At 44.0% G+C, this 24,748-nt stretch overlaps 1 protein-coding gene across 1 annotated transcript in view; it reads left to right on the top strand.

Annotated features, from left to right (window-relative positions):
* celsr2 (cadherin, EGF LAG seven-pass G-type receptor 2) overlaps positions 1–24,748 on the top strand; it is a 63,447-nt gene that overhangs the window by 25,045 nt on the left and 13,654 nt on the right. Inside the window, exons 3-14 of the mRNA XM_083972223.1 lie at positions 6,427–6,649; positions 12,302–12,417; positions 12,551–12,639; positions 18,437–18,594; positions 18,961–19,124; positions 19,375–19,500; positions 21,164–21,333; positions 22,694–22,870; positions 22,963–23,076; positions 23,813–23,969; positions 24,299–24,440; positions 24,533–24,653. Coding sequence (XP_083828349.1) covers positions 6,427–6,649; positions 12,302–12,417; positions 12,551–12,639; positions 18,437–18,594; positions 18,961–19,124; positions 19,375–19,500; positions 21,164–21,333; positions 22,694–22,870; positions 22,963–23,076; positions 23,813–23,969; positions 24,299–24,440; positions 24,533–24,653 — 1,757 coding nt within the window. The remainder of the gene's footprint in view (positions 1–6,426; positions 6,650–12,301; positions 12,418–12,550; positions 12,640–18,436; positions 18,595–18,960; positions 19,125–19,374; positions 19,501–21,163; positions 21,334–22,693; positions 22,871–22,962; positions 23,077–23,812; positions 23,970–24,298; positions 24,441–24,532; positions 24,654–24,748) is intronic.

The following is a 24,748-nucleotide window of genomic DNA, read 5'->3' as shown; positions in this document are numbered from 1 at the left end:
CCTCTTTGAAGTTCAACATTCCCTGGTTTACTCTGTGTGATCATAGAAAACACTTTACTTTATCCATCTGCTGTTCAGCATCATGAGCTACATACAAACACTTACACGTAACATAGCTGTGTATATGAGTTATCAACAGTTTAAGCTGAAGCTCAAATCACTGATTGATGAGTTACTTACACAGTAATCATTACAAAGAGATCCTTACAGACTGTCTGTTTATAGACCGCATTATGTACATATTGTAAATTGTAATAGATTTAAACATATCAACAGTTTACAGACTCATTTCTCACCTTGAAACAGTTTGACATAAAAAAAACAACAACTTTCCTGTGTTGGCTTCTTCCTGAGCCTTCATCCAGCCAGTCCAGCAGTCAGTCCACACCATGTGTATCAGTGATTAGGCTTCAACAGAAACAAACTGCAGCCTCCAAAATCATCTTCCAGTTGAATGAATTACATGTTAACGACAACATTGAAGGTGAATTTATTGCAGATTTAATGCAAGTACTGTAAATCTGTAATTTATTAACATATAACACATGAATAGTTATGTTGAGGTTTCTTTGTGTATATTCCATATTTTCTTATTTCTTGTTTCAATTACTTGAAAAAAACATTAGTTCAACAAAATCCACAAAATCCTGTTTGTTCCCTGCTGAACTGCAGAAAGTCACATTGTGTTTGGTGCTCTCTCTCAGTAATGGCATTGGCACAATTATTCCTCGTCAAACATTTAAAAGGCTTTTTCACCTATTTGTGTGGCTGTTTATGAAGCCTGAAATAGTGTCGAGTGTGTGGGCTCAGTCACACAGAGTCCAGGTTGAGTGGCACTTAGATATTCTTATTCACAGCTGTGGGTGTCGGAGCTGAACTGTAGGTGCTTTTAATGTGAATCGGCAGAGAGGCAGAGTGACTCTGTGAGTGGGTGAGGTGGGAATATTTACTTTCAGTTACACTGAACGCATGGCTGAACACATTTAGCTACATTAATCTCCATCGGTTTGGGGCTCGGACCCAGGTAGTGTCAGTACTTGGAGGGTGAAGTCAGTTTGATCACGTTTCATCTGATGTCTCCTCTTCTGTGGTCGACAAATCCCACTTTTCTGTTTACTGTGTGTTTCAGGTGGGTGCTATGTGTGTAAGAAAGTTGGATGAACAATCTGTGACATTTATATGTGTTAATGAATGTGTGTGTGTGTGTGTGTGTTTGTGTGTTGGGGAACTGTTGGACTGTAGGCGCTGCCAGATGGTAGAGGGAAAGAAAATGAGAAAATCTAACATTGATCATCATCTCTGCCGTTCCTCAGAGTGAATGATTCTGCTTGGCTGAGTCATTCTGCATAGACATAGACGCTGGGTCTCTCTCTCACACTGCTCTGTATAAAAATGACTGAAACATGTGGAAATGCCCTTTTCCATTTGATAGCTGTTTTTATCTTAATTTTCCCCCACTCAGTTCACTCAGTAATTGCGAGTGCATTTGTGGGGTTTTAATGTGCAGAGAAGCTTTTGGAACAAAAACTGGTGAATGTTCACACTCCAATTTACAACTCATCTCACGTCAGTGTCAGAAATTAACACCTGCCAGGCACTAAAAGCCGATACAGTTTGTCTCTGACAGACAGAAAAAAATGGTGCCAGACACACAGGCTGTGATGAAATGAAGTGACAGCTATGAACAGGATACTCTGAGCTTGAAAACCGAATTCTGCAGCTCTGTAATCATGTTCAAACCACAGTGTTAAGGTCTGAGGTCACATGTAGCATCAAAAGAAACGCTCATAATGTTGTACAGTGGTGCACTGGTGCTTTGAGCTAAACACTAACATGGATGTGTTTTGTTTTTTTGTTCATTATATGTTTCCAGACATGTGGGTTTATATGTAAAGTTAAAGATCCAGTGTGCAAAATGGGGGGAAGCCGTGACATCTAGTGTTTAGATTCTAGATCGCAGCGCTCACTCGCTCGCACTCACCCCTCCCGTCAGCAAAGTGACGGTGGCCTCCGAGGACAAAAAAACGTGTTAACCACGACTGGGACGACTGGGAAAATCTTAACCATTTTACGATGTGTCTGCTGTTTCCTACTCCTTCTTCTTTCCTTTCTCCTTCTTTTTCGTTGGTTTATTTATGAACGCGAAACATAGCGGAGCAAGATGGCAACACTCTCTAAAGCAAGACCCTTTCTATAGTAGGCTATACCTATATAAAAGAAGAATTATAAGGCTACAGAAACCAAAATTTTTATTTTATAGTTATTATACTTAAACAAATGTATATATTCAGATTTTGCCAATAAACCTTGCCAATTATTACACACTGGTCCTTTATGGACATATTTATAAGTTTGGTTTTATAGCTAATGCTAACATCTATAGCTGACAAGTGACAACAGTCTGAGCCAGGCAGGGCTAGCTGTGTAGGCTACTGAATTCGGTAGAAAAATGAGATGATAGAAATATGAAAAACACGAGTAACATTTCTTCCAGACTGGTTTATTAAACAGCTGTTTGCAGTGGCAACACTCGCAAAGAGTTCACACAGTGACTGAAGTTGCTATAAGTGTCTAAACCAAAGATCATGACAATCTATTCTAATGGTTACTGAGCTATTTTAGCATCAGAATGAAGATCGTTGACCAACCAACGCTGCTACTCCATGTTGCAAAGTGTGGCTAAAAAGGATTGTTTGTCATTATTAGTAGGTGATATTGTTATATAGTAGTTTTCAGTGTTTCAGCAGGGTAGGTGCGAAAGTAAAGTCTCTCTTGCTGTGTGTGTGGTGGTGGTGGTGGTGGTGGGGGGTTGTATCTCGCTCTCAGTTTCCCTGAGCTGGGGGCTGTTGGTGTCTGGAGGGATCCACCTGCTCCGTCTCATCAGTGGGGAGCGATGAGGCTCCTCTGTTTCCTAGCAGCCCAGACACACCTGTTCAGGTTTAAGATCTCTGAGGAAACTCTGTCTGAGGAGCGGTGCAGCCTTTATAGGGTTAGGGTTATATTGCTTTCGCCTATGTACTGGTCTTGAATAAATAAGAGCTGCCGTGTATTTTTAGTGTCATTGTCGGCCATAGTATTGCTTGAATTTGAGGAAGCTGATCAATTATTTGTCACATTGTGTTTATTCTCTCATAAAGAATTTATGTGAAGAGAAATTCAGTTAATCCATTTAACATATCAATTGTCCATCTTTTTTTTTATTTTGTAGGTAGTTTTGACATTTTTGACAATATTCCATCTTATTATTTTCCAGTGTCTTCTGACCTCACCTTTACAGGCAAAGTCATGTTTTAAGTCAATTTGGATAATTATACTTCTCTACAGTTGATACGTATATGATCTGTTTGTTCAGTCAGAAACTAGGAGCAGCCACTAAAGAGCACAGATAAAAACCAGATCAAACAGGAGTGAGGCTGTGAGGGATGGACTTATAGAGGTACATAGAGCGAAGGAGATGTGTTTGAATTATTGATCAGGATATTTAGTGGGATTGTGACTGTGAGCCTGTACCCACCCTGCTGTGATGTTACCTGGTCACATGGCGCTGCTCTTCAGGAGCATCTTGGGTGGAGACGTCCCACAGGAATCGGCTGAACAGCGACAGACTCCTCATCGGGTATCAACAGTGAGGCAGAACCGTCTGACTCTTAGCCAAGATTAACTGTTAAATGTCTTTTCCTCGGTGTCTGAGATCACATGAGGATGTCTCTGTAACACAGCTGTGTTTGCTGATGCAATGTTTGACAATGCGACAGCTTTAAGTAACACAAGTAGTTTATTTCCTACAGCAAGTTGCTGAATTAATAACGAGGCAGAGAGCACTGTAACAGAAGGCTGGCTGTGTATCATCAGTAAGAACATGACGGGCTGTTCTGCTCCTTTTTGTTACTTTCTAGAACAGAGTGACACAGACATGGCACCCTGACATATTACTACTTTCTATACCACAATAAACTGTAGTTATTGAGTTCTCACTGATAGTATTATTGATGGTTAGTAAACCAATGATTGCTGCCTTACAGGTCACTGATGATCCATTATAAAGCTTAGATAGAAAGACTTCTCGGGGTGTCCTGGTGTGGACAAGTCAAAGACGCCTTCATTTATAAAACCTTCAGGAAGAAAAGGTTAACAACTGAACAATGAGTCCTCACGCCTGCAGTAATGTCAGTAAATCATTAACAAAAGATGTTGCCTTGATGCTGTACCGCCCCTGTTCTGAAAGTGTGAGGTCAGGAGTTCGTCAGAGGATCTCTGTGAATTCAACATCTGCCTAAACCCCTGGAACAAACAGTGCTGACAGAGGATAGACACCAGCTAAACATGGCAACAAACTCACTAAACTGAAAAACATGGATACATTATTCATTTTAAATTGGCATCTGAGTGAAGTTTCTTCGTCTCACTGGTCCAGAATATCTACCCATGCAAAATCAATTAATGTTTAGAGTCATTAACGGCCACTTTAATGTCTCCAGCAGCGCTCAGATTTACATTGACCGAAGAGACGTAACTAGACAACAGCGCTAAAACAAAGATGCTGGCTTTCAGTGGGCTGTGAATGGGTTGATTAATAGACACAGAGTAAATAAAAGGCCTGTGTGTGTATTAGTAGTGTTGGATGAAGATGTGTGGCCTGTGTGTGTGTGCCAGTGTTACAGTAGAGCTGCACTTAGCACAACTCTTCCACACTGCTGGCTCTGTGGCTTTGACACACATTCCAGCTCACGCATGGGAGAGCGGGCAGTCCTGCCTGAGCAACTGCTGCAGCCTCCCACCCCGAGGACCCAGACACAGGCCACATGTGAGCCGGACTGAGGACCAAGGACAGAACGGAGACGGTGGTTTCGCTGTCCGCCCCTCTCACTCTAAACCAGCTCTGCTCTGGACCTTCAGGGCGATCGCTGTTCAGTTCTTGTGTTGTTGGCCTGAAGCTCAATAGTAATTAAAAGCAAACAAAATTGCTTGATCAAAATTAAAACTGATCAAAATAGTAATGTGCTATGTCTTAAAGGCCTAGAGGTGAAGACACATCTCTGGTTCAGTTTAGCATGATGTGCCCCCCTCTCCCTCTCTCTGTCTCTTCATGTTTGTTTGCTGTATCTCAACTGTCACTGCCCAATGAAAGGAAAATGCCAAAATGATCATCTTAGAAAACACTGTAATGTAATGCTGAACCCACCAAGGGACTGTGAGGCATGAAAAAGCTGAAAGTGGCCAACCACAGTCTGCACAAAACACAGTTATTTCCTGGATGGCTTGACTCTGAATGTATAAACGCTTCCAGCTCACTGCTCCGAGCCATCAAGTTGTCCCACTGAATGTGAATGCAGCACAAACTGCAGTCATGTTCCCGGGGGGGAGGGAGGAATCCTGCTGGGTTTCACACAGAAGAGAGAGAAAAGATTGAAACTGATCGAAAGAGTAAACAGTGTTCATAATGTAACTGAAAGTCAGATTTCCTGTCTACAATTGATTATTCATCCAGCCCTGTACAGTACGTTTGAAATGCTGCAGCTGTATATTTGACCGATGGTGGTGGATGATGCTCCACTCTACAATGCAGTGTTTTTCGCCTGGAATTCAAATGGGGTCGCATGAAATGTCTAGGAATTACTAGACATTTATTATTTCTGATTACTGAAAATTACTGATAAATATACGTATATTATTATTCTTTTTAAAGGAGACATATTATGTCCCTCTTCCACAAATTAAAATATTTCCCAGGGGGTTTAAAGACATGTTTCGGTCAAAATACCCCAAGGATCAAACATCACAGCCCTGTTCAGAGTGGCTGGTTTCAGTGCCCGTCCCTTTAAATGCAAATGAATGACTACTTGCCCCGCGCCACAACTTCTACCGGTCCCAGGTAGGGGTGTTATTATGCAAATACAAATCCTAGTTACATCATTGCTAGACAACCGAGGGAACAGCTTGTAAAACCACATGGATTTCAACTTAGGGAGCCTGAACATTACAGATTTTTTTGTCAATACTCACATTTTGGGGGCTGAAAGGCAAGACAAACATCCAAATATATGTTAAATGATCTTCAAAAAGTGATATTTTCATTATATGTCCCCTTTCACACAATCTTAAACAACTGTATACTTTCTCGAATATAAATCAAGTTCAAATGCAGCTTATAAAAATATCTGAGCTGGTGCATCTTGACTGACACGCACGTGGCTGCACGTGATCGAGGGGTCGCCAGATATTTTTGTGATGTCAAAATGGGGTCACAAGCCAAAAAAGTTTGGTAACCACTGCTTTAATGGCTGCAGGGATGGAGGACAGGGCATGACAGCGTGTAGTTCCTGGGGTGGAACTGAGGCTGATGCTGCCTGTCATGAGCTATATTAACCCTCCCTTCTCTCCATCTCTCTCTCCTCCTCCTCCTCCCTCCTTCCTCTCTGTGTCCAGGTGAGCACTGTGGGCTGTCGTCCCGCTCCGGCCGCTGCGCCCCCGGCGTCTGCAAGAACGGCGGCTCCTGTGTCAACCTGCTGGTGGGCGGGTTCAAGTGCGAGTGTCCGCCGGGCGGCTACGAGAAGCCCTACTGCGAGATGACCACGCGCAACTTCCCCCCGCACTCCTTCCTGACCTTCAAGGGCCTCCGCCAGCGCTTTCACTTCACCCTCTCTCTCACGTAAGCACCTCTGCCTCCGTGCGACACGCTGCAGCTCACCTGCATCACCTACCTCTCCCTCCACCGCCTTTCAGAAATCTGATTCACATCCACCCCCACATCCTGCCTCTGCATGCACTCTCTCTGCTGAAGTGCTCTCCCCCTCCTTACATTTATGTAACCATAATAGTGTTTAATAGCAATAATGGGCTCACTGAACAACAGCCATCTTCTGTAGAGCCACTTTGGTATCAGATTATTGCATCTGTGCTAAAAATACAGAGCCACTGCTGAAACAGAATGATTATTAAAGGTGTGTGTCTGTGTCTGTGTGTAGCCAAGCGCAGTTTGTGCGATAAGTGTTGGAAAGGTGAGCTGGAGGAGCTGTGTTTTTGCAGAGGAGATTTGCATAACATGAGGATGCTAAACCCTCAGCCAAGAGTGAGTATGATCTTGTTCCAGTCAGTGTCACTGGTCACGCTGAGCTGTGAGTCAGTAGCTGGACTGTGTCAGCACAGTCTCCTTCAATAAGGTGCAGACCAGGGGTGTCAAACTCATTTTAGTTCAGAGGCCACAAACAGCACAATTTGATCTCAAGTGAGTCAGACCAGTAAAATAATCTCATGATAACCTATAAATAAAAAGAACTTTGAAATTTTCCCTTTGTTTTAGTGCATTGTTAAGATTTTTACAGTTAATGAACTATCCTTTTACAAAACATAGGATGAACAACATGAAATATCTTGATAAAAATTTGTGCAATTTCAATAATTTTATGCCTCTTCTGTCTTCGATGTAATTTTCACACCAGATTGGACCCTTTGCGGGGCCGGTTTTGGCCCGCCGGCCACACGTTTGACATCCCTGGTGTAGACTGTCTGTAGATGTCATTATAGTTTGGGAGTCCTTTTAGTTATTTTTAAGAGTTAACTAATCATGTCAGTTTCAGTTTAGTTTGGTAGTTTTATTAGATTTAATTTGTTTGTTCGGTGGCTGAATTGAATGGGTACAATGTAAATGTAGAAATAAAGTCTAGTTAATATCACAATATCAAAAATGAGTCTTGGAGAGCTTCACCGCCTGTCTGGTAACCTCCAGCGCCTGTTACACTGAGACCCTTGATGCTAAGGTGGAGGAGGAACTCTACTAAACTAACAAGCTTTGGCAGAACATGTAGCATAAGATGTGTTAAGTAGTGAGCTTTAGAGGCGCTGGTGGGCAGAATTTAATATCTTTAGACAGAACCAGGTTAGATGTTCCCCCAAGTTTGGAGTCTTGATACTAAACGAAGTAGCCTTTGCTTCATATCTACCACACAAGAATGCCATTCATCTCCTCTGATTTGAAGAAAGTGAATAAGTCTATGTGCTCAAATGTCTAGCTGTTGCTTTAATCGGCTGTGGATCAGGAGGTAGAGCGGGTTGTCCCCTCACAAGGAGGTCGGTGGTGAGTCGGTTGTGGTTCGATTCCATCCACATGGTGAAGTGTCCTTGGACATGAACCCAAACCTGTCCCTGATGTCTCATCAGTTTCTGAATGTGTGTGGTGGTTAGACAGAATGCACAATACAGACACATGCACTGTATGAATATGTGTGTGAATGGGGTGTATTAAAGCACTTTGAGTGCCGTAGAATTGCATGTTTATTTTCCATTGGCCAAACATAGACCAGTAAACTCCATCTTCTCCTCAGTGAAAACACACCGAGACTCACAGGAAATCTCAGTTCAGACTATTTTTGGACTGAACTATCTATGACATATGAAGTGTGAACAGAGATGTCATTGCTTAGCTGGCACTTTCTGTGAAAGCTGCAGGTGCTACCACACGCCATAATTAGCATGTAGCAAAAATAGCAAAGATCTGAGCCCACGGTTCCTTCACTTCTATGCACAGCACAAACTGGAAAAAGGCGTCTCATGCAAATTTCATCACATTATTTTTTAAAAGCAGACAAGACCGTTTTAGGGTAGTTTTGAATTTTTGCAAGATTTCTTTTTTTTTTCTGGCTTTTATGCCTTTATTTCATCAGGACAGCTGGAGAGAGAGAGGAAACAGGGAGAGAGAGAAGGGGGGCGTGGGTGAAATGACACGCAGCAAAGGGCCGCTGGGTGGAATTGAACCCAGGGCCACTGCAGCATGGACTATCGCCTCTATTTATGGGGCACCTGCTCCACCAATTGAACTATACCCTGCCCCTTCATTTTTGTTGTTTTGTTTTTTCATCTGTGAACTCAATCATCAGTCTAGTTTTACTGATTTTTTCCATACTCAGTTATGTTGTTTGTCTTGTCTGTGACAGAGCAGAGTGCAGCCGGTTGTGGATTAAAATGACGTCAAACTGTAAATTTGTGTGGCTGATCAACTGGAGGTGACATGTAGGGAGGAGTGGGGTGTGAGTGGTGAATACTGAACTGCTGCTCAGACAGCAGGACCACAGATCTGTATGAAAGCTCCTTTTGATGAAATGTAATGGACCACTCGAGCCGTGTGTTATGTTTGATATCTGTCACAACAAGTGACAACATGCAGGTATCACCTCCTGTACGCTATCACAGGGAACGTGTTCTGCCATTTTGCTTCACTTATTGTCGTCCGTGTCACCTGAGACGTGCTTGGCAGGGGTTGACACGCACAAAAGCTGCCGGTGGAAATCATATCCCTGTGAGCTTGAGGGGCTCGGCCCTTCTTAAAGCAGGGCTCGGGTGACAGTCTTTTTTGATGGAGAACTGCTCAGACCAGTTTTGAAAGCTGTGTACGTATCGGTGGCAGGAGAGAGAAGCTGTGAAGTAGCTGTTGTGTAAAAGGTGCTGATACGGAGAGCTGGAGGCAGGTGAGGTCAACAAGTGGCTCCGTCACCTGAGCCGCCACAGATCCGGTTTCCCCCCAGAAAGAGCTGCTGTTATGATGAACGGCTCAGGATGGGGAGCTCATTTTAGATCTCTTTCTTTTACAGCTCTGTAGCTCTGTAATTAAGGCCGAGGTGTCACTCAAAAGAGTGATATCTTTACTTCAACATAGCACTTAACACAAAGCTGCAGCACTGGACAAAGTAAAATCATGATGTGGTGTTGACACCATGTCACTCAGAACTTCATCTGAATTAATTTGGGAGTTGTTGAGAGATTCCTGTCTGGACCAAAGTGGTGAATCAACACATTCACCAGCTCAAAATATATATGTTTTAAATCTCAGTATTAATGCTTCTGGCTCCTTTCCAGCACTGCATGTAAAGAATATAATCAAACATAGATTTCTGTATCATCAGTTCACACTTACAGGTTGTAGAATCAATAAGAGGCTCTTCCCCCTTCCTGCCCCCTCCTGCCCCTTCCTGCCCTCTGCACACGTCTTATGCACTGTGGCATGTTAGCATAGCGTGACATGGTTCCCTACATAAAGGCAGACTGGTTGTTATTTTTACTGATGGGTGCTTAATGTGACACGCAGTGATGCCAGTTGAGTCAGAGTTTAGTTCCGGCTGATTACTCTCATGGTTCAGAGGGCTCGGGGGGCAATTTGGAGAAGCCTTTTAAATCGATACATCAGAGGCTGGAAAGCCACCGAGGACAAATGGGCTCTGGATCATAATTATAGCTGGCGTCGCGTCAGTGTTTTTTTTAATTTTTTTTACAGCATTTCTCGTGGCTGTCCGAGTCCTCTGTCTGTCTCTGTCTCTGTCTCTGTCTCCGTGGTTACAGTACGATCAGCTGCAGCATCCTCTCGTCCTCTGAGGTTGTGATTATTGTTTTTGCCAGTAAGCAGGTCAGCGGTGCTGTGCCCCCTGGCTGCTCCAGAGCTCCAGAGCAGGGCACAAATAGAGCTGTATATAATATACGGGCGGTGGAGGGTGGGGGGTGGGGGGGGGCAGCTGCTCATGTTGTCTGAGGGCATGTATAGATATTTGGATGTATGAAAGACATCTGTCTGCTGCTGCAGCTAAGCCCGACAAAACGGAAGCCACACTAACTGTGTGTTTCAGATAGAACTGCAACAATTAATCGATTAATTGAAGAATAATCGATTGTTAAATGAATCGTCAAACTATATTGATAATCAAATAATCGGTTTGAGTAGTTTTTTAAGAAAAAAAAGGTCAAAATTCTCTGATTTCAGCTTCTTAAATGTGAATATTTTTGGTTTCTTTGCTCCTTTATGACAATAAACTGAGTCTCTCTTTGGTTTGTGGACAAAACAAGACATTTGAGGACGTCATCTTGTGGTTTAGGAAACACTGATTGACATTTTTCAACATTTTTAACATTTTATTGACCAAAAAACTAATTGATTAATTGTTTAAATAATCAACAGATTAATCTATAATAAAAAATAATCATTAGTTGCAGCCCTAGTTTCTAAAACTAAACTAACTAGTCATTTAAGCTGTGTTGAAGCTGCATGTCTGTGGAGGAAGTGACCAGAAAGCAGATGTGCACAGGACACTAATTGTTGGCTCCCTAGTGGGATGGATACTGAATAAATTCATTAGTTAGTCACGTTTTCTTTTTTCTAGCACACTTCCATTTATCCCAGTATCCCAGTGACCCATTTCCACAGGATCAGATTTACGACCGTAGTCCACGGCTGACAGGTATAGAGCGTGATATTTTTAAACCGTGTGCTCCACCACACAGAGTTTGAACTGTGTGTGCAGATATATTGAAGTGTGTATCAATATGTGAAGGATGGTGCAGAGCGAGGGCCCAGGGCGCTCAGGTTTCTGCCGTCTAGATGCAAACAGAGACAGAGCGGTGGCAGCTGTCTGTTCTCCAGCAGGAGGAAATCTATCTGAAGCTGTTGTTGTCATTAGTCTGAACTGTCTCTCCCTGCGTGTTTCTTCCTTATTCCTTCCTTGCTGTACCGTGTTCCTCCACCCTGATGCTTTGACATTGGCCTAGTTTCCTGTGTCTGTGTTGTAGTGTGTTGTTTAATGTGACCCTGATATCTATTCATGGCATGCAGATTCTCTGTTCCTTGACTGTGTCTGTGCTGCGGAGATGACTCTTTTATCTGTCCTGACCTCATGCTCATGGTTAACCTCATTATCTGTTCAGTGATCTCTGAGAAACCTCAGCGTTGTTAAATCTTGAGCTCATGTTCATGATAGTAAGTTACACGTCACACTGCATCACTGCGTGATAGGGGCACATCAGTGTGAAAGGCAAATAGTTTTAAATAGGCCAAACCCCATGCTGCCCTCCTTCCTTCCTCTCATCTTTTCTCTGTTAACATGGCTGTCAACATACTGTATGTCTTTACACTACACACCATGGTTTTTGGATGATTCTTTAGGGCCGGTGTTATGTTTTTTATTAGTCAAATCCCATGTAATCCACTCTAGGTAGATCTTCTGTCATGCATTCGTAGGGCTCTGTTTTCTACCAATGACTAATACATATTTTGTGCTACTATGAGTATGTGCAGCAGCTGGGTGATGAATAGAGTAATGCATAAGGGCAATGAAAAAACATGTCAGTGTAACAATGAATTAGATTTTAACACAGTTAGTTGAGGTCTTTTTACAGCATTGACTGGCATTAATCAATCAATCAATCAATCAATCAATCAAGTTTATTTATAGAGCACATTTTAAAACAACCCCAGTTGACCGAAGTGCTGTACAGTTAAAAATAAAGGAATAATACAAAGACTGTGTTGAATATGTTTTCTCAGATTTGCCACCAAAGAGCCCAACGGTTTGTTGATCTACAACGGTCGCTTCAACGAGAAACACGACTTCATCGCCATGGAGATCATCAACGAGCAGATCCAGCTCACCTTCTCTGCAGGTACAACTGTTACTGGCTTCTTCTTTTTTTGTCTATATATATATATTTTTTTTTTTTTTGCAAATGCTTTTCCCCCAATTTCTGACCTGATTACTCTTCAGTGGTTTCACCTCATGGTCTGATTGTTTCTCAGGTGAGACCAAGACCACCGTCTCCCCGTTCATCCTGGGAGGCGTGAGCGACGGCCTGTGGCACGTGGTGGAGGTTCACTACTACAACAAGGTAGGAATGGAAATGAATCAACACAACAGCTCTGATGCACCATTGCCATGTGCTCAAGACAATGACACAGACAGTTGGACATGTATAGGACCATATGGGACAAAGGGCTATTACAGAACAAACAAACAAACCAACTGAGACAGGTTGAGCAGGAATATTGAATTTGTTGGGAATAAAAAAGAGAGAATAAAGAGGTTAATAAAAGAAAAAGAGGGAACAGAAAAGGGGGAAAGGAGGGGATGAACTGTGAAGTAGTGTTTGGACAAATTGTATGAATGGAGACCGGTGTTATTGTAGTGGGTAATATTATCTTTCATGGTGAATGGAAGTTTTTCCAGATTTGAATGTTCAGTCAGCAGGTTGTAGCCTACCGATCTTTTAGTGATAGTTTTGTTTCGTCTTTGCAAGTGAGTAAGATTGTTTTTTTGGTTGTGGAAATGAGGATGAATGTTTGATGATGTTTTGGGATTGATAAAGAGGAGAGGTCACCAAGCAGGGCTATGGTGGGATGATGAGGTTGACATCGATCATATTTACAATAAATACATGATTGAATAATGCTGGTACAGAGATAAAGACGTGTCAGTCAACAGACTCAGTGAGTGTATTTCCCAAAATGCCAAACCAAAGTGAGCATGGTGAGCTGCTTCAGGATCAGTTCATCTCCTCCAGACGTTGTTGTTGTTGTTGAAGATGTTCAGAGTGAAACCAGGTCACAGGTTTTCATGTAGAGAACTGCGCGGCGCTGACTGGCAGCTGCTCACTCAGCGCTCTTTAGATGACTAAACTGTGGAGGATGGAAGCCGAGTGCAGACAGGAAACCTGGAGCTGCTGCGCTGTGTTGCTGCGCCTCCGTCAGACTGAAGAATCGCTGCTGACAGGCTGATGATCTGGAAGAGAGCCAGCGCTCCATCTAGACACTAACAGAGAGATGCAGACAGGATGAGGGGGGTTAATGAATGAAAGCCAAGGACTGGGAAGTCAGTGTTTTTTTTCCCAGACATGCTTTGATTGGACTAAATATGATCTGACGAATAAGAAGATCTCAACTGTTCCTCCGATGGAGCGATGCATGGAGCTGTTGTCTCTGCTCTCTTGGTACTTTCTCACCCAGGACCAATGCACAGCATGTCACATTTTAGTCCATTGAGGAAGTCACTTTGCATCATAAAGATGTTGCCAGGCAACACCCCTGCTGCACTCATTTTCTCTTCAGTGCCTATGATAACACAGCCATGTCAGATTTCAGGCAGCAGAAGTGATTAGTTGGCTCTCTGCTAAAAAAAAAAAAACATTATATTCTCATTCATCACTTTCTGTAGTTGTTTCACTGACCTGGAAGTTTTACATCTGTGAGCGACCAGAACTCTCTGTGGGTTCATCAGCACCACTGACCTGTTTCACCGCCGTCGTTCTAATAAAAGTATTGATTCATGAAACTTCATGAAACCAGTGTATTTATAAACTCTGACATCAAACATCCTTGAAGTGTCCGCGTCCAGCTGCTGCCTCACGGCTCTAGCTGAACTAATCGTCCTCATCCTCCACATCCTGTGAGTCACCGAGGTAGAAACACGGCTCCTCCCACTTGGAGGTATCCCACATCCCTGACCCGTCCCTGTCCGCGGGGGAGGGCAAGATGAGGCGGAGAGGGGGCATTTTTTAGATTGAAATGTGGCTTTCAGGATGGCGGAGGACTGTGGAGAATGGCAATGACCGCTGCCTTTGTGCTTGGCTCGGCTTCCTTTGGGACCACGGGGCAGTGAATGATGCGGCCCCGGGGAAGGGGCCCCCCCCCCCCCCCTCCCTCTGTTCTCCAGTAAAAGTGGAGCAGGAGAGGAGCAAAAGGAGGCGAAAGAAAAGCCCAGAGAAGTATTGACTCGGGCTTTGAACGGGAACACCGCGCTTCAGGGCTGACCCCTCTTGTTGCTATGGTTTTTTCAGTCAATCTTAGAACCCATATTTGTGTTGCTTTCTGCCATGTCCAGTCTGCACCAACCGCCCCCCCCCCCCCGTCACCGTCTTTGATAGAGAACTCATATTCTCATGATCTCCTGTCGCGGTGTGTGTGAGGCCTGTGTTTAAACGTGCTCCCGAGCAAATATGTGCGTTCCAATCAGCGCTGACAGGACGGGGTTTCCTGCAGCAGAGCCGCGGTGACAGACAGTCATTATTGGAGAGTCAACAGCCGTGACTGATGGCAGCAGAGGTCAGTGAAAGGAGCGTCGCTTCTGGAGCGCTGCCTGGCTTCCGAGCTTTCACAGCGAAGGGAAAACCGTGGAAAACAGCGTGTCAGCATGGATGAGTTCACCTTTGGCAATTCACACGGTGTGTTTGCTTGTTTCATCATCAACAAATTTGTAACAAATTGGCTACAGCTGAAAAATAAAAGTCAGTCTCTGTTTCCTTTAACTTCACATTTCACCGACTTCCTGTGGGAACAGTGCTGCTCAATAACAGGCCCCGTTGTTCTGGGAGGACGACTTGTCATGGTTGGACGTCTCAGATACCTGTGTCAGCCTGAGACCAGCACCGCACTGAGCTTCTCTGAAGACAATAGCTGTCTTCTCAGGAAGAGCAGAGCAGTGGCTTTAGAGTGAAGCAGTCAGTCCTGGAAAAACATTGTAGGAACATATTGTAAGCAGCCAAAAGTTGTTTTTTTCCCAAACTTTTTTTATCGGGTTTTATACAACTGTAGTAAAAAATTTACAAAGAGTTAAGTATACATTTTTTCTTTTTAGAAAAACAACAGAAAAAGAAAGTGGTCACTGAAGTATTGGTGAATGGTAAAATTGTAAATGGACTTATATTACTTTTTTCATATATCACTTTTCTAGTCACTTGGACGACTCAAACCGCTGTACAGTACATTGTCACATTCACCCTTTCATACACATTCAGCTCTGTGCACAGACAGGCTTGGAAGCTAATCATTCACACACATTCATACATCCGGCAAGTGTGGGTTCAGTATCTTGCACTTCGACGTGCAGACTGGGGGAGCCGGGAATCGAACCTCAGACCTTCCTTGGTGGATGACCCGCTCTGCACTCTTGAGCCACAGCTGTAGCCTATACCCAAACAGCTTAAATAAAACTAGAACAGCCACAATAAAAAATAATTAAATAAATGAATTTGAAAAGTAGGACTAGGACAGAAATAGACAGTTAAAAAAAGAAAGAAAGGAGAAAAGAGAAACACAGGCACATCTGTCATGTAGTAAACTGCAATAGAGATAGCAACAGACATCCCAAGCCAGAGTAGCGGCATGTTATCCTCATCACAACAGAAATGACATATCTACCTCTCTAAGCTGCTTCAGTCGGGGGTGAGTGGAAGATCTGTCATCTTAACCAACTGAAGGAATGGGCGCCATCGTTTCACAAATGTACGGGAGCAGCCAGTTAAAGACGGGGTGTCTCTAATCCAGCGGGCATGACTGGGCGGTATCGTAGGTTACCTGTTCTGAGAGCAGACATCAACTTTTACTTAAAGCAGAAGTAAGCGATCCGGTCGTTTTGGCTAATGCTGCGTTCCAGGCAGGCTTTTGAAACCGTAAGTTACAGCTTCAAGTCACGACTTACGACTTTGTAGCGTTCCAGGCAACCCGCAACTCGCATTTCTCCGACCTGTTGCCTGTGAAAGTCACTATAACGGCCACTCGTAACTTCCGACCCGTCAACTCGTACCAGATCGATCTGGTACGACTTCACAGGTCACGAATTACGGGTTGCCCTGAACGCACCATAACTTCTTGTCAGCCGACGGAGTTAGCAGCCCCCGCCCTCATCATGGATCTATTGGTCCTCGTCCCTACGTCACCACATTCACGCGCATCCCTTGGCTGCACACACAGCCCTTCATGCCGTTCTCTCTCCTCATTGGATAAAAATTGTAGGATACAAAAAATAGTTTTCTCCTCGGCTCAGAGCAGAGCAGAGGGACTGAGAGACCCGTGTGTCGGTCCAAACACTCTATGTAAGTGATTGCTGTTGGAAGATATAACTATTTAAGACTTATATTAACACAAAAATATCACTTACTTCTGCTTTAAGTTATTTAATTTATTTAGCTTGAAGTATTTTATTTGTTATGTGGGACATAACAACAGGGACTGATACAGTAGCTCCCCGCTTGATTTAGACTCAAATATCTTGAAAACTAACAGATAGAGACGTTACATTCATACAGACATACTAGGATGAATCTCAACAGTCGTCCCACCAGGTGAGGTGTTGGGAGGTTTAGGAGGTGAATACTGGGCTCCTCTTATTTAAATCACTGTAATCAGTGTGAGACTGACTGAGACTCACAGAGATTTAATCTAACATTCTCAATTAGACAATCATGAGCGAGAAATTAGTCTTCACTGCTTGATGAAGTGTGTGTTAATGACTGTGGCAGAGCTGCTGAAGATGCTGCACAGCCAGCACATTCTGCAGTTTAATCTGGAGGGGCCAGTTTCTTTCCTGATGGTGTTTTTTTTTTCTTTAAATGAAGGGATCAGACAGGACAGACAAAGGCAATCAGAACAGCAGAGCAATTAGGAAAAGCCTGGAGCTGATTGAGACGGTGGTCTATTTTAGTTTAATACCCCAACTGTGAAAACAGAGAGCTTATGGTATGTTTTCAGTCCACCAACAGTGAGCCAGGTCTTCATATCATCTCTGGACATGAGACCAGCTAATTCCTGCTAAGTCCCAGTGGACCAGCCGAGAGCTCAGAGCCCGTCCCCACCCGCAGGTGGCCCCCCGGCTGCGTGAGGGCCGCTCCGCAGCAGCTTGGAGCTACTCTCAGGGTTAACACGAGCTGGACGTGACCTCAGACAAACTGGCCGGTTTGAAAAGAGGTCACAACCTTTTATTGACGGATCATCATTCTCTCCCCCCGCAGACCCCGCCTCCTTTTGTTGCCCCCCCTCCTATTGATTTCTCAGACAATGAAGAAGATCCTTTGTTGACAGGGATGATACCCTGCAGAGAGCAAGCCCCTCTCCAGTGTGTGTGTGTGCTCACCAGTCTCTGCCTTAAGCTCTAGCTGTTATGATGTGAATTATTAAAATGCACAACAACAGGGAGCTGGAGCTGAACCAGGACTGAACCAAGGATGATGCAAAAAAAAAAAAAAAAAAAAAAGAAGTATTTATTTAATCATTTATTCATGCTTGTTTTTCAGTTCCATAGTTTTTGATTCTCTTTAACTGCTGCATTAATCTGCGCCGTTAAGATGTCAACAGATTATCACCGCCTCTGTCTGAGATTCTCAGACGTTACTTTACTTGGATTTGTTCTGTATTATGTGGCAGGGCAGACTATTTTCATCACAGCCTATTTCAGGATGCTATTTATAAACACAGACAGACCAAAATAATTCAGCATTTCAAAAATAGAAGCATGGCAACACTCCCAGGTATGTTTTGAAAGAATATGATGCTCTAAGCCATTAGGCAGGATGAAAACCTTCTATTATTTGTCGCTCTAAATCAAACTGTTTTTACCGTTCTTGTGTTGTAACTACTGGGTTGCACTAAAGCAGATGTGTGTGTAGGCTCCTTAAAAACTGAAACTATCATATTTGTCTGTGATATATTCTCTGGGTTAAAAGGTTAAAGGTTCTCAACACTCAAGTGTACACAAAAACCTGAAGTGGCCATAACACAGTGGAGGTAACAAACCATAATGTATTCCTCATCCTCATTGTCTGGACCAGAGTCTCCACAGAAACATCAGGCAAGCGCTGAAGAATTTATCTTGATATTCATGAGTTCGTGTCTCTCTGTCTCTCTCTCTCTCCACAGCCCATCTTCAACCAGGCCGGCCTGCCACAGGGCCCCTCCGACCAGAAGGTTGTCGTAGTGACGGTGGACAACTGTGACACCTCAGTGGCCCTGAGGTTCGGCCACATGATAGGAAACTACACCTGCTCCGCTCAAGGCAGCCAATCAGGCTCCAAAAAGTGAGTTGAGGTTTAAACTCTTCATGAAGACATGAGCAGGAGCAGGACTGAATAAACCTTATTCCTCGCTTTACAGATTCTCTCGTTATTTTCTGTATTGACTTCAGTAATTAAGTGAAAGAAAGAGTAAACTTGTTTTGAAACCAAGCTCCCTGTCTCCAGGGCGTTAGCTGAGCTTTGCTGTTTCCCCCTTTATTGGGATGTTTCTCTTTTTTCTATTTTCATCTTCTCAGGGCGTGTAGTGAACTAACTACCACTCTGATTAATCTTTCATGTTCTCCTCTCCCATTAGTGTTGATGATGTTCATGTGTTAAGACAGGACAAACATCAGCATGTGTAACCACTGCTGGCTTCTGTGTTGTCAGATCTCTGGACCTGACCGGCCCGCTGCTGCTCGGAGGAGTTCCTAAACTTCCAGAAGATTTCCCTGTCCGTAACCGTCAGTTTGTGGGCTGCATGAAGAACCTGAGGATTGACAACCAGCACATAGACATGGCCAGCTTCATCGCTAACAACGGCACTCTGCCAGGTATGCAGCATCTCTGACCTGCACAGTCAGTTTTATCTCTTAAACCTGGGAGTGTTCTGCACTCAGACTGTTTGTGACAGAGAGGGAAGACTGAATAACACTGACTCTAATGAGCACAGTAGGGAAGTAGAATCAGTGGGAAATGATCGTTATACCTGCTATGAATAGTTAATTAGCATCTAACTTTTCTACTTTGATGAAATAACAAGGCGGGACAGATCAAACACCTCTCCTTCTCTCTGCCTCACAGGATGCTCTGCCAAAAGACATTTCTGCAACAACAGCCCGTGTCTGAACGGAGGAACCTGCGTCAACCTGTGGGGCTCCTTCAGCTGTAATTGCCCACTTGGATTCGGAGGACAGAACTGTGAGAGAGGTAAATTTAAATGCGCCAGGCAGAGAAGTGCCACGTGAAACCAGAGCTGACGTGGGTTTGTCTGAGACTTTCTTTGCGACCTGGGACTGAACTCGCTGCAGGAGCAGAGCAGAAGCTGCAGCAGAGTCTCAAACACAGAAATTTGCTCCGTTTGTGTTTTAAAATAACGGATGGAGAATGAACTGACTCCATGTTTGACAAATCAGTGCTTTGTGGGGACGCCTGAGACAGATTCCACTGCTGTAACCTGCTGGATGGAGGTTTTATGATGAGTATTTTGGTTTAATGAAGCAGAACCAGAGAAGGACGACCAGCTTCTTGACTCTTGAAGTCATAAAGTACACAGCCGATGTGTCTGTGCTTGTGATCTTCAATGTCCATGTTTTTCCACCTGATCTGCTGCAGCTCTTTTCTCTGCTGATTTCATGGTTTTCAGCAGTTTAAGAAGAGACAGAGGAAGTGACATGAGCCATTTCACTTCAGTCATGCAAGAAAAACAATGTGAGGTAGAGCAAGCAAAAAATGTGTGTTGAAGTGAGTATTTCTTCATGCTGACTGTGTAAAAGGGGATTAGCAGGTGCTGGTGGTGTTGATGTTTGAGTAAGAACAGGTGTGTTACACACACAGTGCATCAGTCTGAGGAAAACGTGAGGATTACAGTGTGGAAGTGGGACAGAGAAGCAGAATGCAGTGTGATCATCTACAAGGATGATTTAATGAGCTTTGATAACTTGAATAAATTATAACCAACAACAGTCTTGAGTAATCAGCGTCAACATCAGAGGTTCTCTCTCAGAATGCAGCTGTTTATGCACATACATATGTTCATGATAATAGTTCCTTACATACAGGAACTGGCCTGACTGTTGCATGTTGACAGGTTATAAAAAAAAATAATACAATTTATAAAGGAGATTTCAGGTTCATATTTCATTGTGCGTAAATGGAGTCGTTTTGTCTTATTCAGTCACAAACAAGCTACACAGTACAAACACAGTTATTATTATTCAAAGGAAGGGGAATACAAATTCAACATACCATATAACATGTATATGTTATAGATAAAAACATAATGGGTAAATGAAACATGACACCAGATGAAAGTTTTCATTCCTGCTCCTAAATTTCCAGCATTTTATATCAAGCTGCATCATCAGTTTGTCTCTGTGCATCTCCCTGTCCTCTGAGCCACAGCCACAGTGCATCAGCTTCATTTACCATCAGAAATCAATCACTTCGACCGGTCTGTTGTAGGTGTTTGTCTCCACTTTGCATAGGGACAGTCTGGGGGGTGGGTGGGTGGGGGGTGAACTCAGTGCGTGAGTGCATAAACTTCCATCTGATTCATGATGTGTCTTTACTCCATCTGAGATGATGTGACAGAGAAAGTTCAGTGTTGCAATAAAAGATTTAGAGAAGCCACTGGAGGGTTTTTTCTCTCCTGCAGATAAAAAGCTTCACATTTCCACACCACAAGTTTCCATCTGGATCAGGATTCACTCCCACACTAGATGAAATCCTGCTCCTACGTTCACATCTTAACTCAGATTTAATGTGAGCGCAGAAACTTTCCCACCTTCAGCAGGTGAATGTCAAACAGCCAGACGACTCTCTGTTCCTCTTTTCTTACATTCAATCTTCTTTTGTCATCGTTCTGCTGTAGTCATGACCAGCCCGCAGCGTTTCCTGGGCAACAGCCTGTTGCAGTGGACCAACCTGGCGGCAGCGGCGGCCCCCGTCCCCTGGCATGTAGAGCTGATGCTCCGCACACGTCAGGCCAGCGCCACGCTGCTGCACATCTCCTCAGGCCTGCAGCACAACCTCACACTGCAGGTGACAGACACACACACACACACACACACACACACACACACACACACACACACACACACACACACACACACACACACACACACACACTGCTTCAGGCCAAGTTTCATCATGCACCATTTCCCTCCACAGGCAGTTTTACATCCGCTTACTTTAGTTAACTTAACTGAAATGTTGCAATACACAGTAATGTCAGTGTGAATGAGAATGTGTTACCACATTGATCAGAGGGGAAACACTTTATTTGTTCTTTATGGTCAATTGATTTGATCCAGTCTAAATCCAGTGAGACTGAAAACACATGTCTTCATGGGTGTCAGGTCCAGAGGGAGCAGGACACCAGTCTTCAGCTAAAGTCTATTAAAGGGATAGTTCACCCAAAATTCAAATTTCACTCATTATCTACTCACCCTCATGTCGACTAAGGGCTGGGAGAAGTTTCAGAGTCCTCCGTGGCTTCTCTGAGTTACAGCGGGGCTCCGTGCAGCACTGCATGTCCATATGACGGTTGCGAATGGAGCTCACTTTTCTTCGTCCAAAAAGACACATCCAAATACCTCCATAGTGCTCGTCTGTAATGTCCGTCTTGTATTGAAGCCCCAACATGAGAAATTGTTCCGAAAAAAATTAAATAAGTTTTGGTTTTAAGCTTGTTTGTAGCGGAAGCTCCCAATGTTGCTCTGCCGGAATCTTGCGCGATTTGCGGGGCCGTGAACTGGGTGTCAATGCAAATCGCCGGAGATTTGGACGGACCAGGAAGAGCTGTGCTGGGAGCTTCCGCTACAAACAAGCTTAAAACATAGACTTATTTAATTTTTTTCGGAACAATTTCTCATGTTGGGGCTTCAATACAAGAGGGACATTACAGACGAGCAGTATGGAGGTATTTGGATGTTTTTTGGTGTGTCTTTTTGGACGAAGAAAAGTGAGCCCCATTCGCAACCGTCATATGGACATGCAGTGCTGCACAGAGCCCCGCTGTAACTCAGAGAAGGCACGGAGGACTCTGAAACTTCTCCCAGCCCTTAGTCGACATGAGGGTGAGTAGATAATGAGTGACATTTGAATTTTGGGTGAACTATCCCTTTAAGAATGAGGCTCCATCTGTAGCAGCACTGTCACTGATAATCACACACTCATCCTACTACATGAGTTCTAGACTTGATGTTACAGAAGTGTGTGATGATCCATTTCCAGCTGATGAGCAGCTATCAAAGGTTTCGACTGGAAGCCTCTAAGTCTATTCATCATGTAACACAGAGCTGATTGGCTGCTGTTGTTCTCTCCTCTTCTCCGCCCTCTTCTGTTATTGAACATTGGTTCAATCTCCCTCCTGCTGTTTCTGCTCTGCCTGCTGCTGTAGCTGCGCGGGGGGAGGGTGTTGATGGGGCTGCACCGAGGTGAGGACTCCACTCTCTCCCGCTTGGAGGAGGCGCTGGTGAACGATGGAGACTGGCATCATCTGCAGTTGGACATCAGCAGCCTGGGAGGAGCCGGTCACCATAAAGCCGTGTTGTCTCTGGACCACGGGCTCTACCTGGTCAGTCGTCACGTCCACTGGTACTACATCTATATGAATGCAGCTCCTCCCTCTTTGCAGTCTGAGAATTAGTGTCATCCCGTCTCTTTCAGGCCAGTATGGAGGTGGACGGGAAGCTGCGGGACTCCAAGCTGAAGACTGTGAGCGTTGGTGGTTTAGCAAGGCCTGATGGGAAAATTCTTCATGGTTTCCGTGGCTGTATACAGGTTTGTCCCTTCTAACCCCAGTCAGGTCCGATATGTGATCATGTTGGAGAGGCATCTAGACGCACGGTCATTGAAAGTCAATGAAACATTGGTGAGGTGGAAACTGGAAATTAGAAAAACACTCATATAATTTAGATTAACACATGGAATTTATACAAAACTGTGTTTGCACCAAATCTCAGAGGCTCATTCCATCAAACCTACAACACGCAGGTTCCAACTTGAAACACAAGACCATTTCAATGTAGAAATGTCCAATTCTTCTTATTTATCCTTTTTTTAAATGAATTTCTGCAGATAGTACAGAACAGTTTCACATTATATCAGAGTGTCTGCATTAGAGTGAAAAAAAAAACCCCAACATGAACCCCACTATCCCCCCCCAACAACCCATGTCAGATGTAGTCTGACTAAATAACTAAATTGTTACATAGCAACATATAACAACATAAATAAATAATTAAAGTACAGTGACACAAAAAAGAGTAAATTATTGAAATGATAAAGAAGGAGGTAAGAAAAATAAATAAATTATTAAAGTAAAACAAAAAAAGGGGGGGGCATCATCATCGTCAGGATTCAGGAATAACAGTAAGACTATTACTAATACGCCTGAAATGTCCAGTTATTCTGAATAAATTTCCTTTGTGAAACTTGCACTGCTGCGTTTCCTTGCTGGACATGATGCAGCTCTGTGTCACACGGTGAACATGGGTCTCTGTTTGCCGTCCTGCAGGGTCTACGTGTTGGTGGGGCTCTGAGTCTGTCTCAGGCCAGGAAGGTGAATGTGGAGCCGGGCTGCAGCCTGCCCGACCCCTGCAGCTCCAGCCCCTGTCCTGGCAACAGCTACTGCAGCGACGACTGGGACAGCTTCTCCTGCACCTGCCTCAACGGTCAGTCCACAAACAGCTTCAACATCTGGGACTGACTTGACATTACAAATTAAAATCCCTTCAGCTTCAGTCTGACCTTCTGTAAATATTCAACCTTTGTAAAATGATGTCTCTGTTTTGAATTACTCAGTCACAATGCCCAACATTCACTCTAAACCCGTCATTCCAGTAAATAGTAAAGCCACATCAACAAATCTGATTGAATTAAGTTAACACATATTTGCAACATTTACGTTTGTCACATAACCACCTTAGTCAGCTGGCACGACACATGTTGGAACAGCACAGGTACTCATTGTCCTGTGCTTTGCTTTTTTTTTCTTTAACAGGCTACTATGGCACCAACTGCACTGACGTATGCTCCCTGAATCCCTGTGAACACGAGTCTACGTGCTCCAGGAAGCTGAGCTCCTCCCGTGGTTACACCTGTGACTGTCCCAGCAACTACTTCGGCCACTACTGCGAGAAAAAGTAGAGTTTTCCACCTTTCTCTTGTTAACTGTGCATCGTTAGCGACGTTTCAGAGAACGGCAACTAAACGGATAATGTGTCGCCCCCTACAGGACGGACTGGCCATGTCCGAGAGGCTGGTGGGGTTACAAGACCTGTGGTCCGTGTGACTGTGAGACGGACAAAGGCTTCGACTCCGACTGCAACAAGACAAGTGGAGAGTGTCGCTGTAAGGTGAGTTCACTGAGCTGCAGCCCCGACCATCACTCTGTATGGACCAGCGTGAGTGTCCATAATGTCAGCGTTGGATTCTAAGCCCACATTTGGAA

Source organism: Trachurus trachurus, assembly GCF_905171665.1.
Source record: "Trachurus trachurus genome assembly, chromosome: 5".
NCBI classification, from domain to species: domain Eukaryota; kingdom Metazoa; phylum Chordata; class Actinopteri; order Carangiformes; family Carangidae; genus Trachurus; species Trachurus trachurus.
Note: the sequence above shows the minus strand (reverse complement) of the source record. Positions and strands in the feature narration are given on the sequence as shown.